Raw genomic sequence first — 12,709 nt, forward strand, 5'->3', positions numbered from 1 at the left:
GATTTTCAACAAAATGGCGGCCGCTTCTTCGCGTTTTCGAAGTGTCTGCGATGAGGAAATAGATAATTTACTTGTTTAGTTTTGAACAACTAGTAGATTTATACTAAAACAATTAGATTATTCGCTCTCGATTTCTATGCGTGATAGTTGATTCGGGCTTCGCCCTCATCAACTATCACGCGATAGAAATCTCGAGCTCATAATCTAATTGTTAAATAGAAACGTCTATATCAATGTGTGAAAGTTCAGCAGAGAGAAGAAAGGCTTTGAAATGGCCAAAATAAACTCCAGATGTTTTTGCTGGTTTCCGGCTGCCATGTATGTGTCCCTCAGACGGGACACCAACATGGCGTCCCATACTAAACTCTGTAATTTTCCGTGGTACATTTTCTCGAATAACTTGATTATGAGATATTGCACAGATCTGTGGCTTTCACACGTTGTTTATGTATCACTCTTCTACAGCATATCAATTTCTTGAGTTTATCTATTGAATGGTTGAGGATTTTATTTTTTTACTTGCGTGACGACGACGTGGGTAAAAACCACCAATGCGCCCCGACTCTTTTTCTCTTTCTGTCAGCGGTTAAGCTGGAAAAAAGAGGAAAACTGGGCATGAGACAATCTCCAACCCCACCTTCCCCCACTGGAAATTGTTTATTTTCTTGGAATCGAAACATGGCGACCTCCTTACAAGAACAGAACGACGAGGTTTCAGCTGTTGATGATGAGATCAGCTGTCCAATCTGCTTGGATGAGTTTGAAGAACCGAAGTGTCTTCCAAACTGCGCTCACAATGTCTGCCAACTTTGCCTGGAGGGAATGGTAAAGAAAAGAAACGAGGCCATCGAATGTCCTGTGTGTCGTGTGGAGTCCATTATTCCGAACGGTGGAGTCGCTGCTTTTCCAAAGAACCACTTATTGGTTCGTCTGATCGAGCGAACTCCTGGACGCAAAGAGAAGCAATCTATCAAAGAAGCTATGAAGAACTGTAACGAGAAGCTAGAGAGTGCTAAAGCCGCTCTCAAAGACATGGAGGACCGCTTTGAAACTGGCAAAAGCCAGGCCGAGCAAACAAGGAACATGATCAAATCTGTGGCTGAGAATGTCGTCACAATGGTACGGGCACAAGAACAAAAGATGCTTGATGAAATTGATCAGAAATTGAGTGAAATTCGACACGAAGGAACATTTGAGGCGCACAAATCCAATGCTGTGGAGCTGTGTGAGAATGCCTCTGGATGCGTCCAAACTGTACAAGACATTCTTCAAAATGGAGAATTGAGCGATCTCAAAGACCTGAAGGAAGCTTTGGTTGAAGAACTGGATGATTTTTCCAAGTCCTTGGAGATTCGGATGTTCTGGGCAAACTGTGAGTTTACAGAACCGTTTGATGCTTCTTTCAAAGAGACTGATTTAGTGGAGAGGTTTATTGAAAATGAGTGTTCATTGGGCAAGCTTACCATTAATGCTGGAACAGCTTCAACTCCCCAGGTTGCTGAAGCTTCAGCCTCGGTTTTGTCTGTTTGGGAAGCTGCGCCAGTGGCTCCAAGAGGCAGAGATTATTCAAGTAGCGGGTCTTTGATTCAGACCATAGACAGTTCTTCATGCAGGATAGCCAAATTCAATCCCTTTTCAGTAGCCGCTTTCAGAAATTCTGATCATTTTGTGGTATTGGATGAAGAAATGAAACGCGTACACATCTTTGATGGGGAAGGAGACACCCTGCGCTCATTCCGTATCATGTATGGTGATCTTTGGGATATTGCAGTTTCAAATGAGAATGAGATAGTTGTCGTGAATCGTGAAAGTAACCGTCTTCTACACTATGACATGAATGGAAACTTCAAGAAAAAGCGATTTGTGACTACGCCTAGAGAAAATGTAAAGTTTACATCATTGTTTGTTGATATTCATGGACGTTTTGTCATCTCGTCAAGCCCAGTAATGGGTGAAGACATAAAGCCCTGTATTCTTGTTTACAGTCCATCGGGAAAACTTGCTTTGTCATTTGGTGAAGGTAGGCTACAATCACCAGAAAAAGCAGCATTTTTGAATGGCAAGTTTTTTGTACCAGATAGTGGAAGAGTGGTAGTGTTTGACAAGAATGGCAATTTTCTTGAAGAAATAGGCTGCGGCCAGCTGGAAAGCCCATCCAGTCTTGCAGCTGATTATGCCAAAGGAAACCTTGTAGTAAGTGACTGTGGAAATTCCCAAATACATATTTACAGCCAAGATGGACAACTACTGCATTGTTTCCAAACAGAACATCCTCCAAAGCAGATTGCTTTGACCCAAAATTATAAGAATCTGCTAATTTGCTGTCAAACGGATGATGCTAGCAAAAATAAGATTCAGATGGTGACTTACACTTGACTGTAATAACCATTCTAATCCTTGTGTTATCATACCAAAAAAGAGTAAAACTCAATGGTTTTAACCCAGGAGTTATATCATAAGTAGGTAAATTATGATCATCTGGATGAGTGTAGTCCTGATAAGGACTGTTTGAGGTGACATTGACTTACATTTCGACAACCTGAGTAGAAGTCGTAAAAGTCTAGTGAATTGTGGATAATTTGTCAGTAGATGATATTTTATTCTCAGGTTATTGATCTAATTGATCAATGAAGTCACACTTTTAGTAGTCATCTGTTATTGGCTGTGAAGACCAAAAAAAGTGATTGGTGTATTTTTATCTATTGTTTGTCAGTTAAATGTCCTTAAGTCTATTAGCAAAATCATTTAATTAGCTAGTAGTACTATTGACAAACTGATTAATTTTTCTTTACACACTTACAAATTCCAAGTATTCATTAAGGGGCTCTTTTTGACTAGCGAATTCGCGCATGTGCATTGAACGAGTTATCGCAATGTGGGGTTTTTTCACTTGGTGGGTTGTTAACTTTCAGGCATGCGCAGTGAATGAGTTATCATAATGTAGGGGAATTTCCCTCGGACGCTGGTCGTGAACTTAAAAATTCTCCAATTTCACATTTTTGGAAGGAAAACACACCTTTTCCAAATAGTAAATCGAAATAGGAACCTCTAATGAATGCTTGACAGTTTCAGCAGTGGAAATCAAGGATTAATGGCGAAGAAATTGTGCTTCAATTTGTGGTTTTATCAACCCGATGAGCGGGCATATCTCAAATCAGCTTTTAATCTGCGGATTTTCCTGGTAATGTTCGAGTGCTTTCAGTAATATAACACAAACAATTACAGGTTTGATTGTGAATGTGTACTGAAATACTATTCTAATAGACCGATTTTTCCTATTTTTGCACTGTTATTTCAAATGAATGTGCTCTGATAAATTTGCTTCGAAATTATTGACTTCAAATCACTTGTAAGTCGCCTTGCAGTGAAAATTATATGCTTTTGCTTCTTGGGCCTATAAAAAGACCTATCTGAATAAATTTTTTGTTAAGGAAAGCTCTTTGTCGGTTTTTCTATTTTTATTGATGAAACGTGACAACTGGGTGTAATGGAAACAAAAACATGCCCTCACAACTAGGGGATGAAATTTGCCCAGACAGAAGCCGCAACAACTTTCATTCGGGATCCAATGTGAGCAATGAGATCCATTCAACTGAACAAATGTAGACACTGAGAATTTGCTAATGCATAGCGACAATCATCGCAACGCTTGATGCATTTCTATATTTACTTTCACTTGGTTAAAGCCAAAATAGCAACTTTAGCAAGATTTAAAGCTTCTTCTGGTATAAAACGTGACAGAAACTGTCGTTTGAACGTAGAGGGGAATATTACCATGCTGAAAACAGGAAGATTTAGGTCATGTGCTAGGCAACCAAAGTTGTTCACATGTATCAAGTTTCTTTCAGCAACAACACGACACAAGCAAAAAAAATGACGGAGGTTCTTGGAAGAAAAACTGGACACTTTTTTGTGTTTTGGCAACCTCGCAAAACCACCAAAAGAACGCTCATGTCCACCTTTGCGTTGCTTTGCATGTCAGAAGGAATCAGAGTGCGTGTGTAATTTAATTATTTAATAGCGTCCACAAATCCTTGTAGCGTAGTTTGATGCGAGTACCGCTTAACGGTTACCACTATTGACTTCTGCATTTACGAGTTGGCTCACAGGAGCCTTTGATTAGGGTTTACCTATGATGGGCTTATTTGCAATGTACTGTAGCTGGTGACTTGATATCTCAACTGCACAGTATACAACATTATATATCAGGCCCCAGTTGTTTAAAGAATGGACAACTTTGTCCACTGGATAAGTCGCTATCCAGCAGATCAAGTGTACTCCAACCAATGCCTTCGCAAGTTTTCCACACAATCCTATACTTAAATTTGACACATACTTCTACTCTATTCACAAATTATAAGACTATAGAGAAAATCTTGCACACATAACTTTTATCTGCCAGATAGCAACCTATCCAGTGGATACAATCATCCACTCTTTGAACAACTGGGGTCAGATGAAACTTTCCAATGTAATAACAGAGAAATATTAGTGTCAAATATCCTATATACAGCCATGGTATTAAAGATTAGAACATGGGACTAGTGGTCGCTTGTCACACTGAGTAAGTTGTGTAAGGTTGGTCATATGGAGAGGTTTGACTCAACATCACCAGTTCATGTGGTACTGCCAGATTGTTGTTTTGTCATTTCAAGCCACAATGAATAATGACTCATGTTTTCCTGCGGTGGAAATTGTCAGGTTTTTTTTAATTGAAGAGCTGAATGCTTTGCTGTCTTATGTTGCAATTTGCTGACTCAATACATATATTTTGGCCTAGTTTGGCTCGAAAACTAAGGATAAACCAAGGAAAAAACACAGAGCAGTGTTCTCTGATGAAATTGAAAGGCCACATACAAAAATAATCAGACACCTTTGAGCAAAACGAAAAATAAGCCTAAAATTTGATGAAGGGCGGTTATGCCCCCAACCCTTCAATATTTGGTAGAAATCCACAAGCCACATAGTTGTGAAATTACGCGGAACAAACTTCATCTGGTCCATCATTTTGGTTATTTTATTAGTCATCTTTAAGAAAATCTGAAGAGTATGTTGCCAATGTTTCTGGCTTTTATTTTATCATTTAGTTACAGTTAAAGCCCACTTTATGGCTTACTGTTCATACAGGCACTTTGGCTTGGACTTTCGTGCAATTTGTTGTGTAACAACCTCTTTTAGTCTTGTCACCCAATAAATGCTTCTAGGTTTTGGGGCCCATGAGTGTTCCCTTTTAAGGGAAAATTTCATCCTGTTCTAGGGGGGAAAACTGAAAATATATGGGATCATTCATAATTTCTGAACACCCTTCAAACCCAGGCCTTAATGAGCGTTCAGGTCATTAGACAAGACAAGATCATCTATATTCTAGTAGTGCAACTTTAATTTACCATATTAAAAAAGAGTCAATGTTTCCTTTGGCCTTAATGCATAAGTTTGGTCAAGTGACATATCACATGACCAAAAGATGAAAATTTTGTAAATTGGGATACTATAGCAAATTTTCTTTATACAGATAACTGAATTAGTGTTTCGGTTTTGGAACAACTGTCCTCAAGTTTTTAAATTGGAGTAATTGACAATCAAAGGTTGAATTTTGACCTAAGAAATGACCTTTGACCTGAGAAATTTTTTTAGAGAACAATGGACGATCATTCCAAATGTGAAGGGCTGGAGATATTTAATCTTTATAAATTTAGAAAAGTGTTTCTGTTTGATGTCCTCACTTAAAACCATCGCCTACCTGTCAAATCTTTGCTTCTCTCACGAAAATGATCACATGACATGTCACGTGATCTATAGGACTATACTTATTATGCTTCGAAATGTTGAGGATGATAAATTCAAGTTCAGTGCCATTCAATCTGTGAAAGTTATCTCGAGTAAGCCATTTTTCCTCTAAAAGCCCTTAACCCATGTTTTTGCGTTGAGATCTTAAACACAATCGCCCATCAAAAGATGGTGCATGAGCCACCCAATTGACCCACATACCCTAAAAAGAAAATACAAGACTTCTGCACCTGTCAGCATCATAATGGTATTGCCATTTAAATTAATATTAAGATTTTTTTTAGGAAGTTTGTTTAGAATTCTTCAAACTACACGAAATCCCTGTTAAAACACACTGCAGCTGTTTGTTTTTTTTTTGTTCTTTTAACTCATACTTCACCCTACTTTTACTTATCCACCACAACAGTTAGTCAAGGTTATCATTTCAGAAATTCTGAAACTGATTTAACACTTGCAAAGCCACGATCTACCAATATATTAGTCTCAGCAAAGCTTTAAGTACAATCATGGTGCTATGTTATGAAACCACCTTCCTGAACTGCCTAAAATAGCGAAATTTCTACAGGAGTTTAAGAAGAGTGTCTTCTCTATCTGTTCCTGATTCTGAGTTGTTCAAAGATATATTTAATTTTTATCTCATACTTATCAAAAATTTATCATGACACCCCACTTGGAAATCAGCATGTGTTGTAGTAGCTAGTGTAAGCAAATAAAGATCTGGTATGTATGTATGTATGTATGTATGCATGCATGCATGCATGCATGCATGCATGTATGTATGTATGTACATATTTGTGTACAGTCGACTCCCGATAACTCGAACCTCCCGCTAACTCGAAGTAATTTTCCTTTCCCTTCAGGTCATTTTCTATACAATTTTACCCTCAATAACTTGAATTGCCGATACCTCGAACCTTTTTCAATTTCCCTTGAAGGCTCGAGTTATCGGGAGTCAACTGTATGTATTATAGAAAGCAACTGCTAAACATCTGGTTTTCTGTTTGCTCAGTAGAGAACTCACCCCAGGCCAACCAAGAATTTTGGGTTAATGGTAAACAACCACAATTATGCCCTTGGTCACAAAGGTTAATACGTGGACTCACAATAACGGTGTATGCTTGAAGACAGTTAGATGGGAAAAAGGCCTGGTTGTAGAGTATTATGGTACTCTTGTATTACTTATTATGGTCACATTCTGCTCAAAACATCCATATTTTGGAGGCCGTTTATTTATCAGTCTATTAATTTTTTTTCCGCGGTGATAAATGTATGGGTAATGTTTCCAAGGAGTAGTTGTCAGACCAGTACAAAGGTTCTGTCACTTGAAGATACCTATGTTGACATGTCTACCCTGATCTCTAAACTGTTGCAATATTCATAACTTATAACCACAAACCGCCAGTGTATATCATATGTATGTATTTATTTATTTATTTATTTATTTCATAAAGTAATTATTTCATTCTCTTAGTATTTTCTACTCCCTTATTTCTTGTAGTGTCTCTTTAATATACTGTATATCTTCTTCTTGTCTTACTCTGCCCGCTTCGATTAGCTTTCGCTACCCACGGTCCAGTGTATTTAGTAAAAGAAGTTGCATTTCTCTGTACTTATACATTTAATGTATTTTTAAATTAAATAAATAATGAAGAATGTGTACAAAGGTCTGGAAAATTTACATGTATATGCTGACAATGAAATTTGACAACTGAGTTATGAATAAGTCACAATCTGAATGTATGACTTATCAACATCAATTTCACAGCGAATCACTAACTCCTCATAATTCTTTGTAAAAGCAACTTTACGTGGTTTGTGGGCTGTCTTAAAATGATGCAGCAGAATCCCAGCTTGACTGTAACTTTGTATGCTGTTACTTCCAATGTCACATACCACAATGTTTCCTCTACTATGATCAGCTGCAATACCACGGGGAGATTTTAAATGTTCATATCCAAATTCATCAAGATGGTCACCATTCCTGTCAAAAACCATCACACTACATAAACTAGAATCTGTTACAAAATACTTGTCATTCAAAAACACTGCCTGCACTGGTGTTATTAGCATGTCTTCACCAAAAAGAAAAAAGGAATTTCCTGACGGATCGTAAACAAGAATGCAAGAAAGGATATCATCATCATCACCATCATAATCATAGAAAGAGGAAGCCATGATAAAACGGCCAAAAACATCAACAGTTAATGATGAAAACTTGACCTTTTGTTTAGGCAAAGGCACAAACTTTTTCTTAAAGTTTCCATTCATGTCATAGTGTAAAAGACGGTTACTTTCACGATTCACAACAACTATCTCATTACCACTTGAAACTGCAATGTCCCAGAGATCTCCAAACTTAATGTGAAATTTATTTACAGGTTCCTTCTCTTTGTTAAAGATATGCACCCAGTTTGTGTCTCCATCCAGTACCACTAAATGATCAGAGTTTCTGGTAACTGCCACTGCGGATGGATTAAATGATGCTATTCCACAAGAAGTACTGTCTATAGTCTGAATCAAAGTTCCACATCTTGAAAAATCCATGCCAGAACCTGATGCACAAGTAACATCCTGAGGGGTTGAAGTTGTAACAGTAAGTTTCCCTTGCAAACACACGTCTTGAGTTAAATTCTCAATTAAATCAGTGTCTGTCAGACAAACATTACACGCCTGTGTGAATTCACAGTTTGCCTCACTTATTCCCGTTTCTAGTGATGCGGAGAAATTATTTAGCTCTTCAACCTTGACGCTTTTAAGATCTTCCACGTCATCAATCTGTAGAACGCACTCTACAGTTTGGATGCAACTTGATGTATTTCCGCAGAGTTCCATAGTATTGGATTTAAGAGTTTCAAATGTTTTTTCCTTTTGATTTCCTCTCATTTGAATTTGAGAAAGCATCTTTTGTTCTTGCTCACGTACCTTGGTTGTAATTTTCTCCGCCAGAGATTTAATCCGCTGCTTCGTTTCTTCATCTTGGATTTTGACAGTTTCAAATCGGGCTTCCATTTCTTTCAGAGCAGTTTTAGCACCTTCTAGTTTCTCTTTGCAGTTTTTTACTGCCTCTTTTATGAGTTTTTTCTCTTTTCGTCCAGGAGTTCGCTCAATCAACCGAACCAACAAATGATTCGTTGGAAAAGCAGCGACTCCGCCGTTCGGAATAATAGATTCAACTCGACACACCGGGCATTCGATGGCTTCGTTTCTTTTCTTTTCCATTCCCCCCAGGCAGTGTTGACAGACATTGTGAGCACAGTTTGGAAGACATTTTGGCTCTTCAAACTCTTCCAAGCAAACAGGGCAACTGATTTCACTCTCAACTGCCGCAACCATGTCGTACCGTATGGAAGTCGCCATTTTAGGCCGGGCCGGTCCTCCTGACAAAAGGAATTGTGGGACCAATGTTCCTTTTTAACTCGTGAATGCGCGCATGCGCAATGAACGAGTTATAGCGATAGCTGGCTTTTGACTTGGTCGATCAGTCGGTCGGTTTTGTCGTTAACTTTCGGGCGTGCGCAGTGAGTGAGTTTCAAATTCAATTAGTGGGAAAAACACGCGAACATTTATTGTTCACGGCGCATCAGGAAATTCTTATTCAATATGTAGAGAATAATTTGACGATCATTTAGTGCAAGAATGGAGATTTTTCGTTCAATCTGAGCAAAGTTACAAGTTTTTTCAGTTTTTCAGAAAGTCCGGGGTCGTAAACTCAATTAGTGAAAAAAAAAAAAAGGTGAAAATTTTTTTTCACGACGCGTCAGAATTCTCTCATTCATTCTGTAGAGAATAATTTGACAATCATTTCAGTGTACGAATGGAGATTTTTCGTTGAATCTGAGCAAAGTTATAGGTTTTTTTCGTTTTTTTCTACAAAGTGCGGTTTCTTTTAAGAATTAAAAATAATTTAATTTAGAAATAATTTAATTAAAAATAATTTAATTTGTCAGTTTTCACGCGAAAGCGGAACGTGCCATGTCACGCATCATTGACGTCGTAAACAAAATTATGCAAATTTCTGGTGAAATGAACACTTTAAGATCTTGTCAGCTTTCATAGAGGTTTCAGAGGGGAAAAATGTTTCATTTTCGAAATTTACAACTGGTAATTTATGGGAAAGCAAAAGGACGCGGTCGATAAATAATTCTTATTTAGCAAGAGCTTGTCATAGTTCATTATTTTTACTTGAGGATTGCGTGGACTGAACTCCAAAGGAAAAATTTCACGCATTTATGTCGGGCATGAAATGTAATGCGATACTTTGTTGAACATATTTCCCTTTGTGAGATCGGCTTGCCCTACAGTAATTTTGTAATTTTAATTCCCAAAAAAACTTCACTTGCCCATCGGGCAAGTGATGGTTAGAATCCACTAGCCCGATCGCGAAATCCAGTAGCCCCGGACTATCGGGGACACGAATTTGCATGACGTAGCTGCACATGGCGTGCTCCTATGAACTTTGAATAAAAAAAACACGTGATTTTTTTTAATCGGCGCATCAGAATAATCGGCTTATTCAATCTGTACAGAATAATTTGACAATCATTTTAATAGTACAAGAATGGTCATTTTTCGTTACATAATCGGGCAAAGATATAATTTCTTTTAGCTTTTGAGGAAGTTTCCGTAGCCGTCTAAATTTCAATTACTATGTGTCATCTGCATTCACGAGTTGGCTCACAGGAGCCTTTGATTTTTTTTACCTCGGACATTCTGCAATTCCTTTCCGGGAGTTTTCGTTGGTCTCCTCGATCTTCGGCATTCCCGGCAGGAGTATTTTGCAGCACAGAACGGCCTCTTTTCCGTTGTGTTCGCTGAACAGACGGGCGCTAGGACGTCAGTCGGAAAAATAGGAGACTGTGAACAGTCTAAACACCAAACGCACGCGTATAATGTCTGCCATCACAATAAGGACACAATAACTTAAAGCTAACTGTTTCTATAATCGATGCTTAACCCTAAGTAGTACAGAGTGAGTGTTTAGACTTAAATAATATTGATCATCCTAAATTGATGCGGACATTAACTCCCGGGCGGAGTATGGGGGGTACATATCCTAACCTGCATTATAAACGCTAAATCAAGCTAAATCAAGGTATCGAGCTATTTAGGCTAACCGGAGCTGTTTACCCCCATCAGTCCGCCCGGGAGTTAGGGATTGTTTACATGGTTGTTTCGCAAACTTATTTCTTGACTGCGGCGACCCTAAAACCAGGGATGGTGGAACGAAGGATAGATGGGAAAAGACGGAACGGCGAAATATCACCCCAAATTCTAAAGATGGGAGACATAAAACAGGGAAGAGAAAACAATCACCGAAGCGAGTATTTATTAGAAATAACATCATACATCATGACGGATAAGTTTAAAGAACAAGAAAATATAAATAGCAGTGTTTAAATTTTGTTGTGTATCAAAGGATTTGAGGGAATTTGGCTCTGTGCGGGCTGTGCGTGCCTGCTAACTAGATATCTTTTTACTTCAAGTGGACAGGCTCAGCTTCTTCAAGGAACATAGAGTGTTTATTGCAGATCTTGCCTCTTTCTGTTACAGGCAGCACTCAAAAGCTTTTACGGAAGAATATTTGTCATATTGAACCCACAGTCAATAGTTTTTCGACAATTAACTCAGTTTGACTAGTGTAAGCTTAAAAAAATGGAGGAAATTATGAACTACTTTTCGCGCCTTCACATGATTGTACAAACTGAACCTCATCTCTTATTCGAAAGAACAACAGATGTTCAGCACATGGCTATATGTGATTTACTTGACGGTAGCAAAGGCTGCGATATTTTCTAAACTGGGCGAGATCTACTTTTACTGAAAAAATGTCCGGCAACAAAGGATAGATGACTGTTTTTTAAGTGCCAACTGCTCGACACTGATTTTCGAGTAGCCTGATTCGCATAATAAAGTCGAACCTCCAGTAATTGAGCGACCACCCAAAACAACACGGTCTTGTGCAATTTTAGTCGCTTACCAGAGTTAAGCCGGCGACACACCTGGCGATTTTATACACCGATCGTGGCAAATTTGATAGCCAGCGAAAATCGCAAGCGATTTTCGCTACCGATTGATGCGGACACACTTGGCGAATTTTTTCACCAATCACGGCCATGTGGCATTTTTGAAAACTCATGTGATAAAACTGCCCAATATAATGGGCTGGCTTTACTGGCGATTCGCAGCAATGACCGTGGAAAATCGCGGGAACGGGCAAACTTGGCGAATGTGAATGCCGATATCTGACATGTCAGATATCGGCGATTTTATAGGCCGATCGCGGCGGTCGGCAAAAATCGCAATCGCTGCACCTGGCACACCTTGCGATTTTCGCCGATCGCGGCGATCGGCGTAAAAAATGGTCAAGTGTGTCGCTGGCTTTAGACCACATAGGGGCACAAAATTACTCCCTCCCCCATCCCATTTCAATTTTTTTCTTGGTCATATAACTGATATAACTCAAGTATTGACTATATACAGCGTGGCACTAAATTTTTAAGGGTTTTTTCGGGGATCAGCCAAAAAATTTCCAAAAAAATATAATTACCGCGAAAATGTTTGCCCAAAAATTTCCCCCGTTGTCTAAATCAGTGCGCAAAAATCTAAGTCGAGACGTCTCAAAGTGTTACTGATGGCTTAGAAGATGATAGGTCAAGCGGACCGCAGATATTTCTCATCCATCAATTGCCAGAGTGATTAACCACAATAGCTCATGTAGATCAAGATGTAATATGTAATAGATAAACACTTCTTAACGTTATTACATCTGCATGTTTTTCAGTTGTGATTTGACTGTATGTTCTGCACGGAAATTGAGCACGGCTCAACCTAAAACCACAAAAATTAATTCCCAACAACAAAAAGCAGTCTTTTCCAATCGCAAAATTACTTCCCGCAAAACACATACAAAAGAAATTAAAAT

The 12,709-nt window shown here is 38.6% G+C and overlaps 2 protein-coding genes across 2 annotated transcripts; one reads left to right on the top strand and one right to left on the bottom strand.

The window, feature by feature from the left end:
• The first annotated feature begins 646 nt into the window (after positions 1-646).
• On the top strand, positions 647-3,435 carry LOC146488276 (uncharacterized). The gene has a single exon (XM_085120104.1). The coding sequence runs from the start codon at positions 679-681 to the stop codon at positions 2,374-2,376; it is 1,698 nt and encodes a 565-aa protein (XP_084976230.1). The 5' UTR covers positions 647-678; the 3' UTR covers positions 2,377-3,435.
• A 3,767-nt stretch (positions 3,436-7,202) lies between these two features.
• On the bottom strand, positions 7,203-9,151 carry LOC146488277 (uncharacterized). The gene has a single exon (XM_085120115.1). It carries the CDS (start codon positions 9,142-9,144, stop codon positions 7,501-7,503), a length of 1,644 nt encoding a protein of 547 aa, XP_084976241.1. The 5' UTR covers positions 9,145-9,151; the 3' UTR covers positions 7,203-7,500.
• Positions 9,152-12,709: the final 3,558 nt, after the last annotated feature.

Source organism: Pavona decussata, unplaced genomic scaffold (assembly GCF_977016875.1).
Source record: "Pavona decussata unplaced genomic scaffold, jaPavDecu1.1 SCAFFOLD_11, whole genome shotgun sequence".
In the NCBI taxonomy this organism is placed as follows: domain Eukaryota; kingdom Metazoa; phylum Cnidaria; class Anthozoa; order Scleractinia; family Agariciidae; genus Pavona; species Pavona decussata.

What these genes read in the sequence shown, in the direction of transcription:
- LOC146488276 (XM_085120104.1), top strand. Translation starts at nt 679, where the DNA reads ATGGCGACCTCCTTACAAGAACAGAACGACGAGGTTTCAGCTGTTGAT.
- LOC146488277 (XM_085120115.1), bottom strand. Translation starts at nt 9,144, where the DNA reads ATGGCGACTTCCATACGGTACGACATGGTTGCGGCAGTTGAGAGTGAA.